Genomic DNA, 17,811 nt, shown 5'->3' on the forward strand with positions numbered 1-17,811 from the left:
CCTCCATCAAACTCTCTAATTTCACCATGGTATCTCCTTCCACTGTTTTTTGCCCCTTGTCCTTCCACATACAGCTACTGCAGCTTCTACCATAGCATTTTCAAATTGTCCACATTCTTCTTCTCCCTTCCTTTGATAACTTTTACCTTGTAATCTCCTAGTATTCTTCTTTGATTTCCTATTCCTTGAGTTTCCATATTCTAATTTTCCTCTACTGGTTTTCTGTTTTCTCCCATTTCTTTGTGGTTCTTGTACCCATCACCAAAGATTTCTGCACTAGATTCCTGCTGTGCCATGTTACTTTGTGGCTTTCTTTCTTCGAGTAACCTATCACTGAACCATTTTTCTTGAAGAATTCTAGCGGTCTCTTTCCTTCTTCATTTCTACTTCCCCATCCTCCATCTCCCAGTACATTTTCATACCCTTGTCCTTCACTCAGTACTTCTGCATTCAAGGCTACCACTTTTACTATCCTTCGTTCATTTAATTGCTTTTGTAGTTCTTCCTCAAAGTCTTCCATCTCTTGAAATGTACAGCCCAATTTAGGAGCATACACCAGAACCACCTCTATATTTCTTCACATTGTCATTATTCTGACTTCCATCAGCCCATCGCTTATCCTCTGTAGCTCTTCTTTTAGACCATCCCACACAAATTATGGAATTGTTGAATAAATGAAGATGTGATCGGAGGAGTTGGTGGGGAAGGTGTGGGTGAGGGGGAGGGGGAGGAGGGGAAGAGAAAAAGAAAGAGAGAGAGATGGAAAAGTAAGAGAAGATGGTGTCAATGATGAGTGTCATTAACTTTATTTACTTCAGTTGCACTCATAGTTGTGGCCTGTTATATAGCAAGCATATTGCAGTGAAAACAAAGTGCAGTTATCACCTTGGATATCTTCAAATAAAAATCAGTAGTACGAGAATGTACACAAGACAAAATGTACTAATCCATCAAGATAATAAAATGAAAATTATAATCACCAAGTAAAATTAACAAAAGGAATAATGATTATGTAAAAAACAATGCTGACATTACAGCACTTTTATTTACACTGCATTCTAGTATAATGAATGTTACAATTGTTTATATTTCCTAGGGCTATCAGAGATTAATATGATACTATGAACATATTTCACTGACCTAGGTCTCACATTATGTTCGACAAGCTAATAGGTAAGGAATGGCAACAGACTACTTCATTTTTGTGGATGATGATGTGTGACTGTAACGAACAGAGCATGTGCAGGACCTCTTGGAATGAGAGGATATTCGGCAAATGGACTGGCCTGCTAGTTCTCCGAATTAAATCCCATCAAGCATGTGCGAAGTGCATTGGGGAGATGCACTGCAGCATGTCCACATGCACCAATGACCATCCAACAGTTGTCAACTGCACTGGTGGATGGATGGACCACCCTACCACAAGGACACCTTACCAGCCCTGTGGCCAGCTTGGGAGCACATTACAGAGCATGCACTGGCATTTGTAGTGATCACACAGCAAATTAAGAATGATCTACCACCATTTCTAATGTCCAGAAGACCACGATGAATTGCAGTGACTTCTGCGTAATTATTGTCTTTGAACAAAAGCATCATTGAGTATTTCTTTCAGTTACTTTGTATACTATCTGTAGCATTTCTTCTGTGCATGGTCCAAGTTTCATTGAGCTATGTTGTTTGGTAGTGCCACACCATGCAAAAGTTGATTTCATCCTTAAGTTTTATGTCTCTTTGTGTGTGTGTGTGTGTGTGTGTGTGTGTGTGTGTGTGTGTGTGTGTGTGTCTGCAGAAGACTATAACGAGAATTCTGAAGCTTGTGACTAGATATGGCAAGTGTTTAAATGAAGGTGGTGATTATGTGGAGAAGTGGAAGAAGCTTTACATATGTAACTGAACTGTTTTTCCAATAAATACACTTTTTTCGCTTTATATAACTAAAAAGTCTTTATTTTCTGGATGAACCTCTTATATATGTTTTATACCCCCACATGAAATGGATATTGCCAAGGTGGGGTGGATTGTGTGCCTCAGTGGGACAGTCTGTTTTGTAGGTACAATCATAACAGAGGGATGTCTATGGAGGGTCCAGACAAACATGTCACTCCTGAAAAGCAGTCACAGTCTTTTCAGTAGCTGCAATGGCAACAGTCTGGATGATGGACTGATCTGACCAATGCCAACCTGGCATTGCTGTGCTGGTACTGCAGATGGCTTAAAGCAAGGGTAAACTACAGCCACAGTCTTTCCCAGGGCATGCTGCTCTACGGTAGGTTTGTATGATAAGGGTGTCCTCTTGGGTAAAATATTCTGGGGGTAAAATAGCTCCCTAATTCAGATCTCTGAGCAGGGACTACTCAGCAGCATATCATCACCATGAAAAACAAAACTGGCATTCTATTGGTTGGTGCATGTAATGTCACAACCCCTAGTCAGGTAGCAGGGTGAGAAAGTTTAAAAAAAAAGGAAATTGATAGATTGGAGTTATATATGGCGAAATAGTTAAGGGGGATGGTAGGAAGAACAGAGCTTCTGGTCAGATGAGTACAGGGTTATCAACAAAAAATGTAATAGGGATAATGCAGGAATAGGTCTAATAATGAATAAGAAAATAGAAAATCTAGGTAATATGCAATGAACAGCACAATGAACACATTGTTGGAGCCAAAATACACACAAAGTCAATACTGTAGTGATTCGAAAATTTCTGTGTAAATTCTAGAACCACTCAACCTTCTACCACTTCAAACACATGAAATTATGGATATGAGTGTGGGATGATAGAATCCCACCTACTACTCATCACGTTTGTGTGTGCAGGTCTAAAATCAATTGCGGGAAGAAAGTAGACGCAGCGGTCGGACGGCACCGACAAGTACCTCGGGCAATCCATAGATGTTTTAGTGAGTGTGTAAGGAAGAACCATGGAGTTTATATGCAGCTCTGTGCTTATTGCGTCATTGACTTTTGTTATTAAAACAAGAACAGTTGAAAAAAGGTACTCTTGTAGACTCTTGATGCAACCTTGTTAGAGGAATGACTCATTTTATAATTCATGTTAAGGAAGGTCATGGTATCCAAAGCAACTTTCTTTTAACTGTAACTCAATTTGTTTCTAATATCTGACTGTACAAGATATGTGCAGGAAGTTACATATTCACGTGGAAAGTGAAATTTTTATTGTGTACGGAGATCAAATACATCGTTAGTTGACAAAAAGTAAAGTTTGTATGTCTACTTATTTCATAAGTAGAAAGAGTCTGAAAATTCCCGTACCTAGTGTTATTCGATGGAGAAGAAGTCAAGAGGGTTTCCAGCAGCTGGCTATTCAGTAATGAAGAGTGGCTGCAAATTCCAAGTAAATCATCTCGTAAAGAAGTGGAAGGTGGTTTGGAGGAATAAGCCGATATAACCCAGATCCACTCTCACACTTTCAGTCATCAGAACATTAGAATACCCACCACAATGCTACAAGTTTATATGCCAACAAGACATAGATTGCGGAAACAGATTTTGAACTGTAAGATGTTTTCAGGAGCAGATGTGGACTCTGATAATAATTTACTGCTTATTAACTGTAGGTTAAAACTGAAGAAATTGTGAAGATGTAGTAAATTGAGGAGACAAGATCTGGATATGTTGAAAGAATCTGACATTACTGAGAGTTTCAAAGGGAACTTTAGGCATCATTTGGGTGAAAAGTTGAAAGGAAGACACTAAAAGATGAATGGGTCATTTTGAGAGATGAAATAGTGAAGTAAACACAGGGTCAAATATGTAAAAATATAAGAGCTAGTACACATCCTTGGAAATCATAGCATACACTGAATTTAACTAACAAAAGGAGAAGATATAAAAATGCAACAAATGTAGTAGGAACAATGAAATACAGGAATCTACAAAATTTGATTGACAGGAAGTGCAAAACGGTTAAGCAGTAATGGCTAGACGACAAATGCATGGCTGTAGAAGCATGTATAACTCAGGAAAAGATAGACCACCTATACGAAAATTAAAGATATCTTTGGAGAAAAGAGAAGCTGCATTACGAATATCTATAGCTCAGATGTAAAGCAATAATAAGCATAGAAGGAAGAGCTGAAAGGTGGAAGGAATATATAGAAGGACTATACAAGGGAAATGAACTTTAAAGTTATATTACAGAAAGAGAAGAATTTGACAGATCTTGAAGATTTGATTCAAAGTAAGGCCTCTGGAGTACATAAAATTCCCACAGAATTAATGACATCCTTGAGAGATCCAGCCATGACAAAATTATTCCACCTGGTGTGCAAGAAATATGAATGAGTGAGGTATTCTCGGACTTCAACAAGACCGTAACAGAATGTAATAATTCAAATGCCGAAAATGGCAAATTCTGACAGTTGCAAATGTTATCAAACTATCAGTTTAATAAGTCATGGTTGCACAATATTGAGATGAATTATTTACAGAGGAATGGACAAACTGACAGATGCCTGACCTTGAAGAAGATCAATTCAATTTGGATTTTGAAGAAATGTAGTAACGTGAGACAATACTGGTCCTACAAATTACCTGAGAAGATAGGTTAATGCCAGACAAACTTATATTTATAATATTTGCAGATTTACAGAAAGTTTTGGACAATACTGAATGGATTCACCTTTTGAAATTCTGAAGATAACAGGAATAAAATACAGTGGGCAAAAAGTAGTTTACAATTTGTGTAGAAATGATATTGCAGTTACAGAGAGTTGAAAGACATGAAAGGCAATAAGTAGCTGAGCAGGGAGTGAGACCATGTTGCAGCCTATCCATGATGTTATTCAATCTGTACATTAGTAAATGAGAAATTTGAAAAGAGAATTAAAATTAAGGGACAAGAAATAAAAACTTTGTGGTTTGCCAATGGAGTTCTAATTATAATAGCAGCTGACTGGAATTAATAGTGTCCTGAAAGGAGATAATATGATGAACATCAAAAAAAGTAAAACAAGGGTTAATGGAAAGTAGTCAAATTCAATTAGGTGTCACTGTGGGAATGGGATTAGGAAATGAGACACTAAAAGTAGTTGACAAGCATTTTAATTGGATGGTAAAATAAATTTTTGGAGAAAAAACCAAGGTGGCTGTTCAAAAACTGAATCTTGAGGCTCATCAAACATCCTATCTTCTTAAACTCAGTGTAAAATGGAAATAAATAGAGTCCTTTCTGTTGTCCAAGGACTAAGCAACAAAGTCTTTGAACAGTATTCAAGGTTCTCTCTCATTTACAGTCATTTTTGATTCAGAGTTGGATTTGAACAAGGACAGATGAGGAAACATCTTACAGGAATACTCGGAACTTTCTTCATCTGTAGGTATGGTAGTCTCAAACTGTTTCATTGGACCCAATTTAATATGTAGAAGTGGTAACATAATTTTTTTCTGATTCACAAGGTTTCTGGGGAAAAAGAAGAAAATTCAAAGATATTATCATAATATTTATGATGTATACTAACCAGTGAACCACTGCTGCCAAAATTTCAACTTTGTATTATTATTCATTGAAATAATGTATAAAACATGTTGCTGTGCTTTTCAGTCTGATAACTGATTTGATGCAGCACTCCATGCTAGTCAATGCTGTGCCAGCCCCTTCATCTCCATATCAGTACAGCAACTAACTTCCATTTGATTCTGCTTACTATGTTCACCCCTTGGTCTCACTCTATAGTTTTTAGTCCCCCACTCCCATCACCCGCTTCCCTCTAATACCAATTGCATCCTATCTACTGATCTCTACTTTTTGTCAAATTTTGCCATAAATTCTCTTTCTTCCCACTTCCATACAGCACCTCCTTATTAGTTATGTGATTTACCAATTTAATCTTGAGCATTCTTCCAAATAGAGAGGATATAAAATGTAGACTTGCACTTGAAAGAAGAGCATTTCTGAACAACTGGAATTTATTAAGACTAAGCATAAATTTAAAAGTTACGAAGTCTTTTCTGAAGGTATTTATCTGGAGTGTGACATTGTTTGGAAGTGAAATGTGGACAACAAGCAGTTCAGACAAGGAGAAACAAGAAGTCTTTGTAATGTGGTACTATAGAAGAATGCTCAATGGCACAATTTCACCAAAAGTAGAGATTGGTTGATAGGATACAGTTGGTATTGGAGGTAAGTGGGGGACGGGGGTTGTGGGCTACAAATTATAGAGTGAGACCAAGGGATGAACACAGTAAGCAGATACAAATGGCTGTAGGTTGCAGTACTTATACGGAGATTAAGGGTCTGGTGCAGCATAGACTAGCATGGAGTGCTGCATCAAATCAGTCTTCAGACTGAAAAGCACAACAGCATGTTATATATAATATTTCAATCAATAATAATACAAAGTTGAAATTTTGGCAGCAGTGGTTCACTGGTTAGTATGCGTCATAAATATTATGACAAGATCTGTGAATTTTCTTCTTTTTTCCCAAAAACCTTGTGAAACAGAAAAAATTATATTACTACTTTTACATAGAAAATTGGGTCAGTGAAACAGTTTGAAAACACCTTACCTAAAGATGAGGAAAGTTCCAAGTATCGCTGTAAGATGTTTTCTCTTCTGTCCTTGTTCAAATCCAACTCTGAATCAAAAATGACTGTAAAAGAGAGAGACCCTTGAATACTGTTCAAAGACTTTGTTGCTAAGTCCTTGGGCAGCTAAAAGGACTCAATTTTATTTCCATTTTACCCAAGATGCTGGAAAAGTTAAAGAAGATAGGATGCTTGATGAGCCACAAGATTCAATTTTTGAGCAACCACCTTGGCTTTTTTCCAAAAATTGGGTGCTGTCAGTGAAGAACACAGTAAATACAGGGTGTTTCAAAATGAATATACCAGTTTCATCATTTTGTAGCATTTGTTATATTCAACTTACAACTATAAATTGTACATCAAATGAAAGAGCAACTCAAACAGTTTTGTTTGTATATCTTTGCAGAAAGGGAAGAGTATGGAATAACTAAGAGTAACTGAAGAACACATTGAACGAGTGAGAGTCTTTGACGCGGAGACACAACACACCTCTTCGGAAGGCTACTCCAGTGAGTCTGTGTGGGAACTTTTAATGAGATGTTTAAACTACATCATTACCATTTTCAGTTCTTACAAGTTCTAAAGCCTACAGATTATAGCTTACATGACAACTTTTCAAACGAAATGTTGCTGCATGATGATGAAGATCTTCTGGATTGTGTCATCTTCAGTGATGAATCGACACTTCACCAAACTTGAGTTGGAGAAACGTACACAATGTGTGCAATTGGATGAATTGCTAATTGACGACTAGCCTTCCAAAGGGGTTTCTTGAGTCCCCACATCAAAGACTCTCACTCGTTCAACACGTTCTTCAGTTACTCTTGGTTATTCCATATTCTTTCCTTTGTGCAAAGATATACAAACAAAACTGTTTGAGTTGCTCTTTCATTTGATGTACAATTTATAGTTGTAAGTTGAAACACCTTGTACTTTCATCAAGACATGAAACTGATGAAAATATCATGTTAGGGCTGTTTGAATACTGATATGGCTGGAAAGTAGCATTGATATCCTCATAGATATGAACAACAAGCAATTACTTGGATAAAAAGCTACATAAGATGATCTAACGATATGAGTGAAAGGAATTAAAAGCCAATTGGCACATAAAGCTTATGTAAAAGGAGGTGTTTTCATGTTTATACTTCAATAAAATCTTTGTTTATACCAAAATAATTAAATTACTTTTCATTTCAATTACATTTGCAGTGTTACTTTTCTACTTCATAGTGAAATCAAATTGAGCCAAAACTGTACATAATAGAATAACTGAATTCAGATATGGATTCAGTGTTCAGAAATCACAAGATTAAGCTATTACTGAACAAAAAATATTCAAAAATAATATTTGATTGGCCTGCATAATTTAGTTACACAGTTGCAGTATGTGCTGTACCTTCAGAAATGCAATTAGAGATTATTACATAATTACACTCTGCTGATATACCACAGTGGAACAATCTCGTTATTGTAGTATTGTGGCATACACGTAGAAGAGTTTAACAAAGTATGTAGAAACATGGTCAAGCTCATGTTTCAGTTAACTTTTAGTTCTGAACAACTTTTTCTGTCAAGAAAAGCATAATAATTTTATGTTCTACAAATGCAATAAATGTTAGTATTTTTTACCTGTATCAAATGTTTCTTTCAAACACATTCTTTTAAAATCAACTATGCTTTATCATAGCCTGCTCACTAGTGCTGTTAGTGCAAGCACATTATTACCTGACTGCATGTGCACCTGACATGGATAACATTGTTCCTGATGTGATTGACATAATTCTGAATCAATGTCAGTCTACACATATTTTGTGAAGTCCAGTTAATCTCATTGCTCTTCTTTCAGGTTCCCCTGTTGCATTCTCTAACATAATAATAATAATTCTGTGTGGACAAATGTTTCAACTGGACATTACTTTGGCAACTAGTGTGCGCTGAACCTACCACAGTAATCTTATGGGGGAAAGAGGACCTATAGTTCAATGTGGGATCCAAACTAAATGTTGTCCCTGGCATATCTACATTTCATTGAAAAGTGAATGCTATGTTAAATGCAGACTGAAAAATTGTGTGTTCTTCCTGGGATTCATCAACACAACCTTTTGATTTCCTGGCACACACTTTACCAGCAGAGAATCAGGCTCAACTAAGGCTCTAGAACATAATGAAACACTTGTTTTACAAGTGAACACTGATCTGGATCTGTAACTCACGTTTCAAGCTGAGCTTCGCTTCTTGTGTTTTCTCTCCGAGCCTGTTCGTAACCTTCACTTTATAAACACCTGCATCACTTGTCTGTGCATCCTTTAACTCTAATTTGTATGTGTCTCCATCTTCAGAAATGGTTATTCTGTTTGATGACTTTAATTCTTCCCCATCTTTGTACCTGTGATAAAATCAGACAATTGTTTTTGAATAAAAATACTCTAAATATGAATTCTTTTGTAAATTACACAGAAATTGTACAGTCTGTGCCAGCCATATAGAAGAGGGAAGTGCTATTACTGTAGCTTAGTGCTACAACTCATCAGTTAATATATAGAGAAAATATATTGAAAGAAAACGAAGGGTAGAAATAAATTTTGTAAATGTGTCACCTTATAATAGGACCTTAAATCATCCATCACAAACAACAATTATATTTATTAAATGATTAGTTGTTGCAGAATATTAGCATTTAACTCTAGAACTTGAAAACAGATGTACTTTAAATGTGGCTGTCAACCGCTCAACACATCCCCTATGTGACAAGCTGCTATTCCGTCCCAGACTTTCCTTCATACATGTCAAAACATTGAGAGAAGTGTAGCAAGTCCCGAACCCCTGACACACACACACACACACACACACACACACACACAGAGAGAGAGAGAGAGAGAGAGAGAGAGAAAGGTGGGGGGGGGGGGGGGGAGGAAGCAGGGTTGGGAGGTGAGAGAAACAGAAGAAAAATTTAATATAATGAAACAAAATATTTGCGCATGTGTATTGCAAACATAGTATGGATGTGTCACTGTTGGTGTGTGTGTGTGTGTGTGTGTGTGTGTGTGTTTGTTTGTTTGTTTGTTTTAATTATGAGTAAATACATTATTTGTAAATAAGATACTATCAATAATTTGCAAAGAAACTGAGCAACTCACCATTTCACATCTGGTTTCGGAATTCCACTTGCCTTTACTTCAAACACAGTTCCAAGTGACTCATATATTTCTCTGTCTTCCAAATTTGACGAATTTATCTCTGGTGGAGCTATAAGGAACAGTACAATTGCTATATGAATTACTTAAAAAAAACTGTAAAATATGGTAACTAACAATCAAAATTAGTCAAAAAATTAGTGACAATATATAACTGGATATGACTTATATTCAAATTATGTATTATGTAATTTTGTAAAAGGAAGTACATAGCTTTGGGACACTTTAGCACAATTTTTTCATTCTGTATTTCATAATGCACATTGAAGGTCAGATGTCTATGTTTCATAAATCAAAGACATTTAATACTGAAATTAGCTTAGAAATAAAAAATGTTTCTGACTGTTTTCCACAAAAATATATAATGAAACCTGATGAGATTTTGTATACCATATATTAACATATTGCTCATGGTTCACACTTAGCATTTTTCAATAGTGCTTGTCTTTATTATTTTCAAACATGTGTTCATGTAACTCTAACAAAAGATGTATTCCTAAGTATTTGCAATTTTCTCCTTTTGTAGTTTTCACCTTATAAAGGAAGAAGACATACAAATGTGGAACCAGATGACTGTGAATAGTATTTTATTATCTCAGATTTGTGTTATGTGCTGAATGTCTCACACAAGGATTGATTTGCTGTTCAAGGGCAAAAGAGTGGCTTTAATATGAGCTGATGTTTCACCTCACTGTTTAAAACACAAAGCAATACTTCTCAAAGTTTTCTAGATAATGTGTAAGGAGTTCCTGATAATTTCCAGATGAGTCACCATTATTTATAATACTGTCCATTTGGAAACAATAATTCAATGAGTACTAGATAAAAATATATATTAGCCATACAGCAAGGAAATCTCCATGTTGAATTAATGATCAACAATATCACATACTGGTAACTCTGGTGGTGATTTTTGTGTAGAACCTACAAAGTCTGGTCTGTTTGCCCATTTGTATCCTGCATGCCTGTAATCTGAAAAATATAACACAAATAATATGTTACAGCATGCATGAGAAGAGAGAGGGAGAAATGGACGAACCCTGAACCTTCTACTTAACAGCCATTCAGAACTGTAAAACAATATTTATATTTTTACGTACTACTTTCAGGAAATAAAAAGACAGCCAGTTAAAAAGTCTCTCCTTCTTAATTTCAATGCATAGTATGGTCATTAGATTCTCTAAATAACACCCATTACAGACACTATAGGGGTACTTCCTACAGTTTTCACCAGATACCCCTTTCTACCTAGGTAACTGTCCTAAGATAAATCACCTTTCAACCTCTGTGCCCCAAGATCTAAAAATTAACAGTCCTTCAGATTGCAGTAGATTTTCATCACACACACAATTGCTTCTCATTTTGCAAATTTCTTTTAATATGTTGTCTCAATTCTGAAAATTAACCAGACAGTTTGGAAACTTACCAATGGCAGAAACATATTACATGGGAGATACAATTATCTTGAATTTACTGCTCATCAATAATTGAATGTTAGTAACAAGCATTCAGGCAATATTGAACTGATTGTTTCTAACTGAACCTTGTTTGTTTCTGTACCCTAAATTTTCAGATATTAATAGCTGGCGATAATGCAATATAATTAACTTCAAATACAACATAAAACTGGTTGAAATTTCCTGTTTCTTTTGATACCAATCATTTTACAGAAACTTACATTATCACTTTTCATTGTATGATTCAGATTTTCTTATGCTTATGTTGTTAATATTAAATGAAAGTCACGACCACTTGATTCTAGGCACTTTCCACAATCATTACCTTGCAGCCAGTTTCTCACAAAAGAATTAATTGCACTTTGTTGAAATGGCATGTATCTGATTTCAGATTTATAATCCCAGATCATATGTTACTGATTACTATATGAAACAATACGATTCCATTAAATTTTTATTTTGGCAATTTTTGTGGTAATTGTTTTTAGCACTTTCATCTTCATGTCAATGTTGTTCAATTGGTAATTATAAATATGATTTGTGGCATTCTATGAGAGGCTCTCATTTCTATTACAATACACATATACATACAGAAAACATTTTTTTACAGTTTACATCAACTGTATTTAGAATATATAATGAATAGCAGAGTTATCATCATTATGACACATGGCTCCCTGAATGCTCTGACAATGACCTAATGAGTCATTATGTTAAAAAAAAGTCCCACAGCTGAAGATGATCAGTTATGTGTCAGTCACGACTAGGCTGACATATAATGTGTGCCACATGTGCTACATCAGCACATTTGTTTGAGATAATATTTTAGTGGCAACACAGATTTCAGATATCTTAATTTTCAGCCACTGTCCATGTCATCATAGTTTTGATCTAGCACAGAGGTCAGAAAGATAACTGTATCACTTTTCAACTCTTCTTGCTTAGATTTATAAGAAGCCGTATTGCTTGCCAAGCAAGTTTTAGGGACCTCACAACTTATTGGAAATAAGCACACATGACCTCTTTGATGATGTTCATGCACAGAAGGTTCAGTAAAATGGATAGTGTTACCCATTTCTCACATGAGGTAAAATCATTTCATTTAGGCAATATAGAGAGTTGTTTAAGTTTGCAGGAATGGTCTATCACACACATGTGAAGTACATAACTAGCATAATGATTACAGATGAGAGAGAGCCTATGTCCCAACTACCCTTGGCACACAAACAATATCAAAAGTAAAAATGAAGTAGAGGTGTTGGTGATCAAAATACATCCTTCCAAAAGTACATCTGGGCTGTGTTACGTATTATATAAAATGGAGTAGAACATAACAGAATAGAATAGAATATTGGAGTTCAGAAGTAGCTGAAATCACTAAAACTCCAACATGGGAACATTGGAGTTCAGCAGTAGCTGAAATCACTAAAATTAAACATGGGACCTTAGTCCCAATGAAATTCTATTTACTTCTGTATAGGAACTATAATAGATTTAGCTCCACTGTAGACTCTTAATTTACTGAAGATCCCTTGAGCAGGTAAAATAAATAAATAAAAGAGGAATTAGAATTGTTTCACAGAGCATACATCCTGCAACACTCATATCTGGTTGTAACAAAAATCCTATAGCATAATCCAATTTTAAACATACCTAATAGCTTACCTGGTACAACATGTCTTCCATGGAAATTTTAAGAATAAATGGCCTACTTAGAACAAAATGACTTCCTTGGACATTTTAAACATAACAGTCTATTTAGAACAAAAGTACTACCTAGAAAACCAGTATTCTGAGTGCCATGGATAAAGATAACTAAATTCTATCAGTTCTTTCTAGACCTTCAATTTTGATCCACTACCATAATAACGTATAGCAAAAAGTTTGTAATTGAGTGAAAACTTTCTTGGCAGTCAAAAAGGGCTATGTAATTCTCACTGGAGAGTCACAGGCTGAGACAAAAGTTTTAATTGCTACACCCTGGGAAGGAGTATAAGCACCACTATCACTCATCTGGTATACTATTTACCTGAGAGATAGTATTATCTGTATTTTCAGAATTTTTGCCAATGATCCAGTTATCAATATTAACAAATAATATCTCATAAAACTTTCATAAATATCCAAATACACTCATATATATACATATAAAAACAAAGATGATGTGACTTACCAAATGAAAGTGCTGGCAGTTCGACACACACACAAACATACACACAAAATTCAAGCTTTCGCAACAAACTGTTGCCTCATCAGGAAAGAGGGAAGGAGAGGGAAAGACGAAAGGATGTGGGTTTTAAGGGAGAGGGTAAGGAGTCATTCCAATCCCGGGAGCGGAAAGACTTACCTTAGGGGGGAAAAAAGGAAAAAAGGACGGGTATACATTCGCACACACACACACACACATATCCATCCACACATATACAGACACAAGCAGACATATGTCTTTAAATACGTCTGCTTGTGTCTGTATATGTGTGGATGGATATGTGTGTGTGTGCGAGTGTATACCCGTCCTTTTTTCCTTTTTTTCCCCCCTAAGGTAAGTCTTTCCGCTCCCAGGATTGGAATGACTCCTTACCCTCTCCCTTAAAACCCACATCCTTTCATCTTTCCCTCTCCTTCCCTCTTTCCTGATGAGGCAACAGTTTGTTGCGAAAGCTTGAATTTTGTGTGTATGTTTGTGTTTGTTTGTGTGTCTGTCGACCTGCCAGCACTTTCATTTGGTAAGTCACATCATGTTTGTTTTTAGATATATTTTTCCTACATGGAATGTTTCCCTTTATATATATATATATATATATATATATATATATATATATATATATATATATATATATATATATATATATATATATATATATATATATATATATATATATATATATATATATAATGGAGGGAAACATTCCACGTAGGAAATATATATAATGCTGCCTGGTGCAAAGACTAGCATTTAGCCTCCACAGAGAGAAATGTGAAGTAGTACACTTAATGAAACGTAAAAGTTTGGTACTCTTTGACAACAGGCTTAATGACTCATAACTAGCTCTAGTCTCATCAAAAATAATTGGGAATTACAATCTGTAAACACATGAATTGGAAGTCACATAGGCTCAACTGTACACAAAGCAAATAGCAAGCTTCAACTTATTGGTAGGACAGTGGGAAATTGGAGAGTCTCTACAGAAGAGATTGCGTACAAAAAACTCTGTATGCTCCATACTTGGCTGCTGCAAGTGTTTGAGACACATATCATGTCAGACTAACAGGGGGTATGGAGTGTACACAAAGAATGTCAGTGTAAAATGATAACATGTTTCTTTGACTGGTGAGAGAGAGTTCACATGAAATTTTGAAAAATTTTAAATGCCAGATGCTTAAAGGATGACACTTCCTCTGAAGACCTGCTACAAAAATTAAAAGATCTGGTTCCTGTTCAGCAGACTTGTAGGTAAACCAAATAGCAGGCAGAGAGTTATTGGTATGGTATTGAGAAACTACTGTTTTGTCTACAAGACTGCCTGCAAAACATCTGTAAAGTTCGTATTGGAATTATTGCACTTGTTTGTTGGGCCCATATTAGATCTGATTACCACACTGATGCTGTGTACCTTCTGGTGGTTACATGCTCTGCTCTATTTATTGAAATAGGTACTGCAATACCATGCATTAATTTTTTTTGAATTAGCTAAGCCTGTGAACAGGAAATCAGGTAAAAAACCTTGTTCAACAATTTTAATTTTGTTTTTTGCACATTACTTTCAACAGAGTTCTTATTACTAATTTTTACAAAATTTCAGCAATGTACTACATTCATATAAAGTAATTGTTAATTTATATTATGGAATAAACAGTGAGATTTTCTTTACCATACATCAGGTATAAGGAAATAAGAGTGAATTGAATGGTCAGACTTCTTTGATTGATAAGAGGGCAAATTAGAAATGCACTCTAAGAAAGACTCTGCACACCTTGTGGAAAAACTAGCTGGACACAACCAGGAACTGGACATTAAGGCAGACACTACACATAAATTCACTAGAGAATATGAAGGTACTAATGAGTCTGATAGGATTGTTGGCCAGTACTTAGCTTTAGGAGGCTAAATAAATAGTACTGCTGATAGACATATATAAAAGTGACACACCATCTAGCTTTCAGAAAATGTAGTTGCTTCGTTGGGGAGGAGAAATGCCTCCATGTTCACCTTCGTCTACCATCACTCTCACAACATACAAGTATCCCTCTGAGCTAAAGTATCCCTCTGAGCAAACTGCCCTTCCTTTTTTCCCCTCTCTCTTCCTTGATGAAGGAATGATTATCTCTGAGACACAAGGCAGTGTGCCCCTTTTACTTTTACATGCATCCATTGGCAGTACTACGTATCTTGCCTCCTGAAAGTATTACTGGGAAACAATTCCGTCTCTTAATTAATCTGTTTTCTTTATTGAATTTGTCTTTGATTCAACAGGCTCTCTTCTTTCATATTTAAACAAATGGCTCTTTTTTCTTGTTGTTCTTTCATCTTTATAGGTTATTTGTTCTTTCATGTCTCTCTTCTCTCCTTGTTCTTTCTCTACATGGGGAACTGCCCTTATATTAATTTGCTACGCATTTATACTCTTTGCTACATTCCACCATATTCCTCATCCCTATTCTATTTGCCTTATACCTCCACATTTCCATTCCCTCATTCCAATTAATACACAAGATGTGGCCATACATGCACAGATTTGTGTTAAAATTCTTGCCGCTGAAAATAACAGTATTTCGAAAGGCAGAGAATATTAACAGCTCTAAATTTTAGGTACAGATTTACCGTTCACCACTTCATTTTAATGAAAGCCGCAATCTATCTTCTAGAGCATTGCTCTTCAAGTTATACATATTTTGAAATGAAACAAGTAAAATTTATGGTAAGGAGCTGACATGGCACTGTTGAGGCATCCAATTCACTGGCCAAAATTTTATGTTATAACTATTAAGTGATCCACTTTTATTGCAATAATATACATTTCTTACAGCTTTAGAATTATGATTATTAAACATGAAGTCTAATTATGTTCCATGGTGTTTAAAGTAAAATTTACTTCTGCTCCCTTTTGTACTATAGATTACCAAATTACAGGCTACTAAAGTTAACATAAACTGATTAAAATTAAATTTCTAAACGATATTGACAGAACTTACCATGTATCATACCTGCTTCCAGAAAATATGCTTGTCTCCATCACTGAACAGTCAATAAAAATGAAAGGCAAACTGTTAGAACATGCACTCCAAATACATGAGTCTGTTAGTATCAAGCAATCAAGGAAATTAAATGATGTCAAAAAAACATTCACTACACATTATGATACACAATTTCATCCTTTTGCATTTTTGGATGGGAACATTACAAACACAAAAAATTCATGGTAGTGATATATTAAAAATTGATGATTCATTTCAAAATAAAAACTACAGGAAAAATACAAACACAAAAAATAGACTTTTCTTTCATTATGGATGGAAAACAAATTAGCTTCTGATTTTAAGTGAAATATCCTATTTGTTTCATAAAGAATGGCAAACATATATTCTACCAGATCTTTTGATAGGTCAGACCTGAAGCATTATTATTAATGGCATTAAAAAGTCCATTTTTGATTACTTCAGTGCTCTATTGCAATAGAAGTACTGCATGAATACATTTAAAAACGTAAAAACTGCTGCAAAACAGCTCTTGTTCTCCTGAAGTATTCCCTTTATTAGTAGAAATGAAGTGTAACATCACCCCATACACCAAAAAACTGAAACTGCAGAAAACTAAAAAGAGAAATATAGACATTAAAATCTGGTTGTTTAAAACAATAGAGATAATATTTATTTCACACAGCAAAAATAAAAACTGCTAAACTCTTACAAATATATGTGTTAAATAATGCTGGTTAAATGTATAAATGAAATAAAAGCACAGCATAAAAAGCAAAAAAAAAAAAAAAAATAATAATAATAATAACAATAATAAAATAGCACTTGCATTATTAGATCTTTACTAATTTTCTAACATGTCTAATAATTCTGAGAACATGTTAGTGGATAGCACAGCTGGTAAATAAAACAGAATTATATTCACGAGTAACTCACTTTACAACTATTAATCAGTTATTTCAAATATTTTAAAGTATCTGAAGCAGGAAATATACTTGTATAAGAGTAAACTAAATTTAGAAGAGTATAATTAGACCACAAATCACATACAGCTCTTATATTATCTGATTCCAGCCTCTTCAAAGTCAGACTACTTGGATGCCGTATTTAAACATACCAGTAGTTTTTGTATCAACTTCCACATTTTGAAATATATGAGACAATACTTTATAATTAATCACCTTTTATAAATCAATCAGTCAATTAAAACCAGTACAGTTTTCCTAGTAGTGCAATGTTAAAAAAATAGACCTGTTTCATTACATGAAAACATAACATCTAATTATAAATGTAAAAAATAGATGTCTTCTGCATGTTAGTATCAGTCTATCAAACACATGAGATTTTTTTATCGTTTTCACTAGAGTTTCAAATCCTATTGATAACAAGTGTATTAAGAAGGAATTTGTAG

General features: G+C 34.9%; 1 protein-coding gene across 3 annotated transcripts in view; it reads right to left on the reverse strand.

Annotated features, from left to right (window-relative positions):
• The window catches only part of LOC126457328 (obscurin), a 684,258-nt gene that overhangs the window by 300,404 nt on the left and 366,043 nt on the right, over positions 1-17,811 (reverse strand). For all 3 annotated transcript variants that reach the window (XM_050093526.1, XM_050093528.1, XM_050093527.1), the window contains 2 exons: positions 9,691-9,799; positions 8,767-8,939 (listed from right to left, as the gene is read on the reverse strand). In XM_050093526.1, the coding sequence (XP_049949483.1) occupies positions 8,767-8,939; positions 9,691-9,799 (282 nt within the window). The remainder of the gene's footprint in view (positions 1-8,766; positions 8,940-9,690; positions 9,800-17,811) is intronic.

Source organism: Schistocerca serialis, chromosome 2 (genome assembly GCF_023864345.2).
Source record: "Schistocerca serialis cubense isolate TAMUIC-IGC-003099 chromosome 2, iqSchSeri2.2, whole genome shotgun sequence".
NCBI lineage: Eukaryota > Metazoa > Arthropoda > Insecta > Orthoptera > Acrididae > Schistocerca > Schistocerca serialis.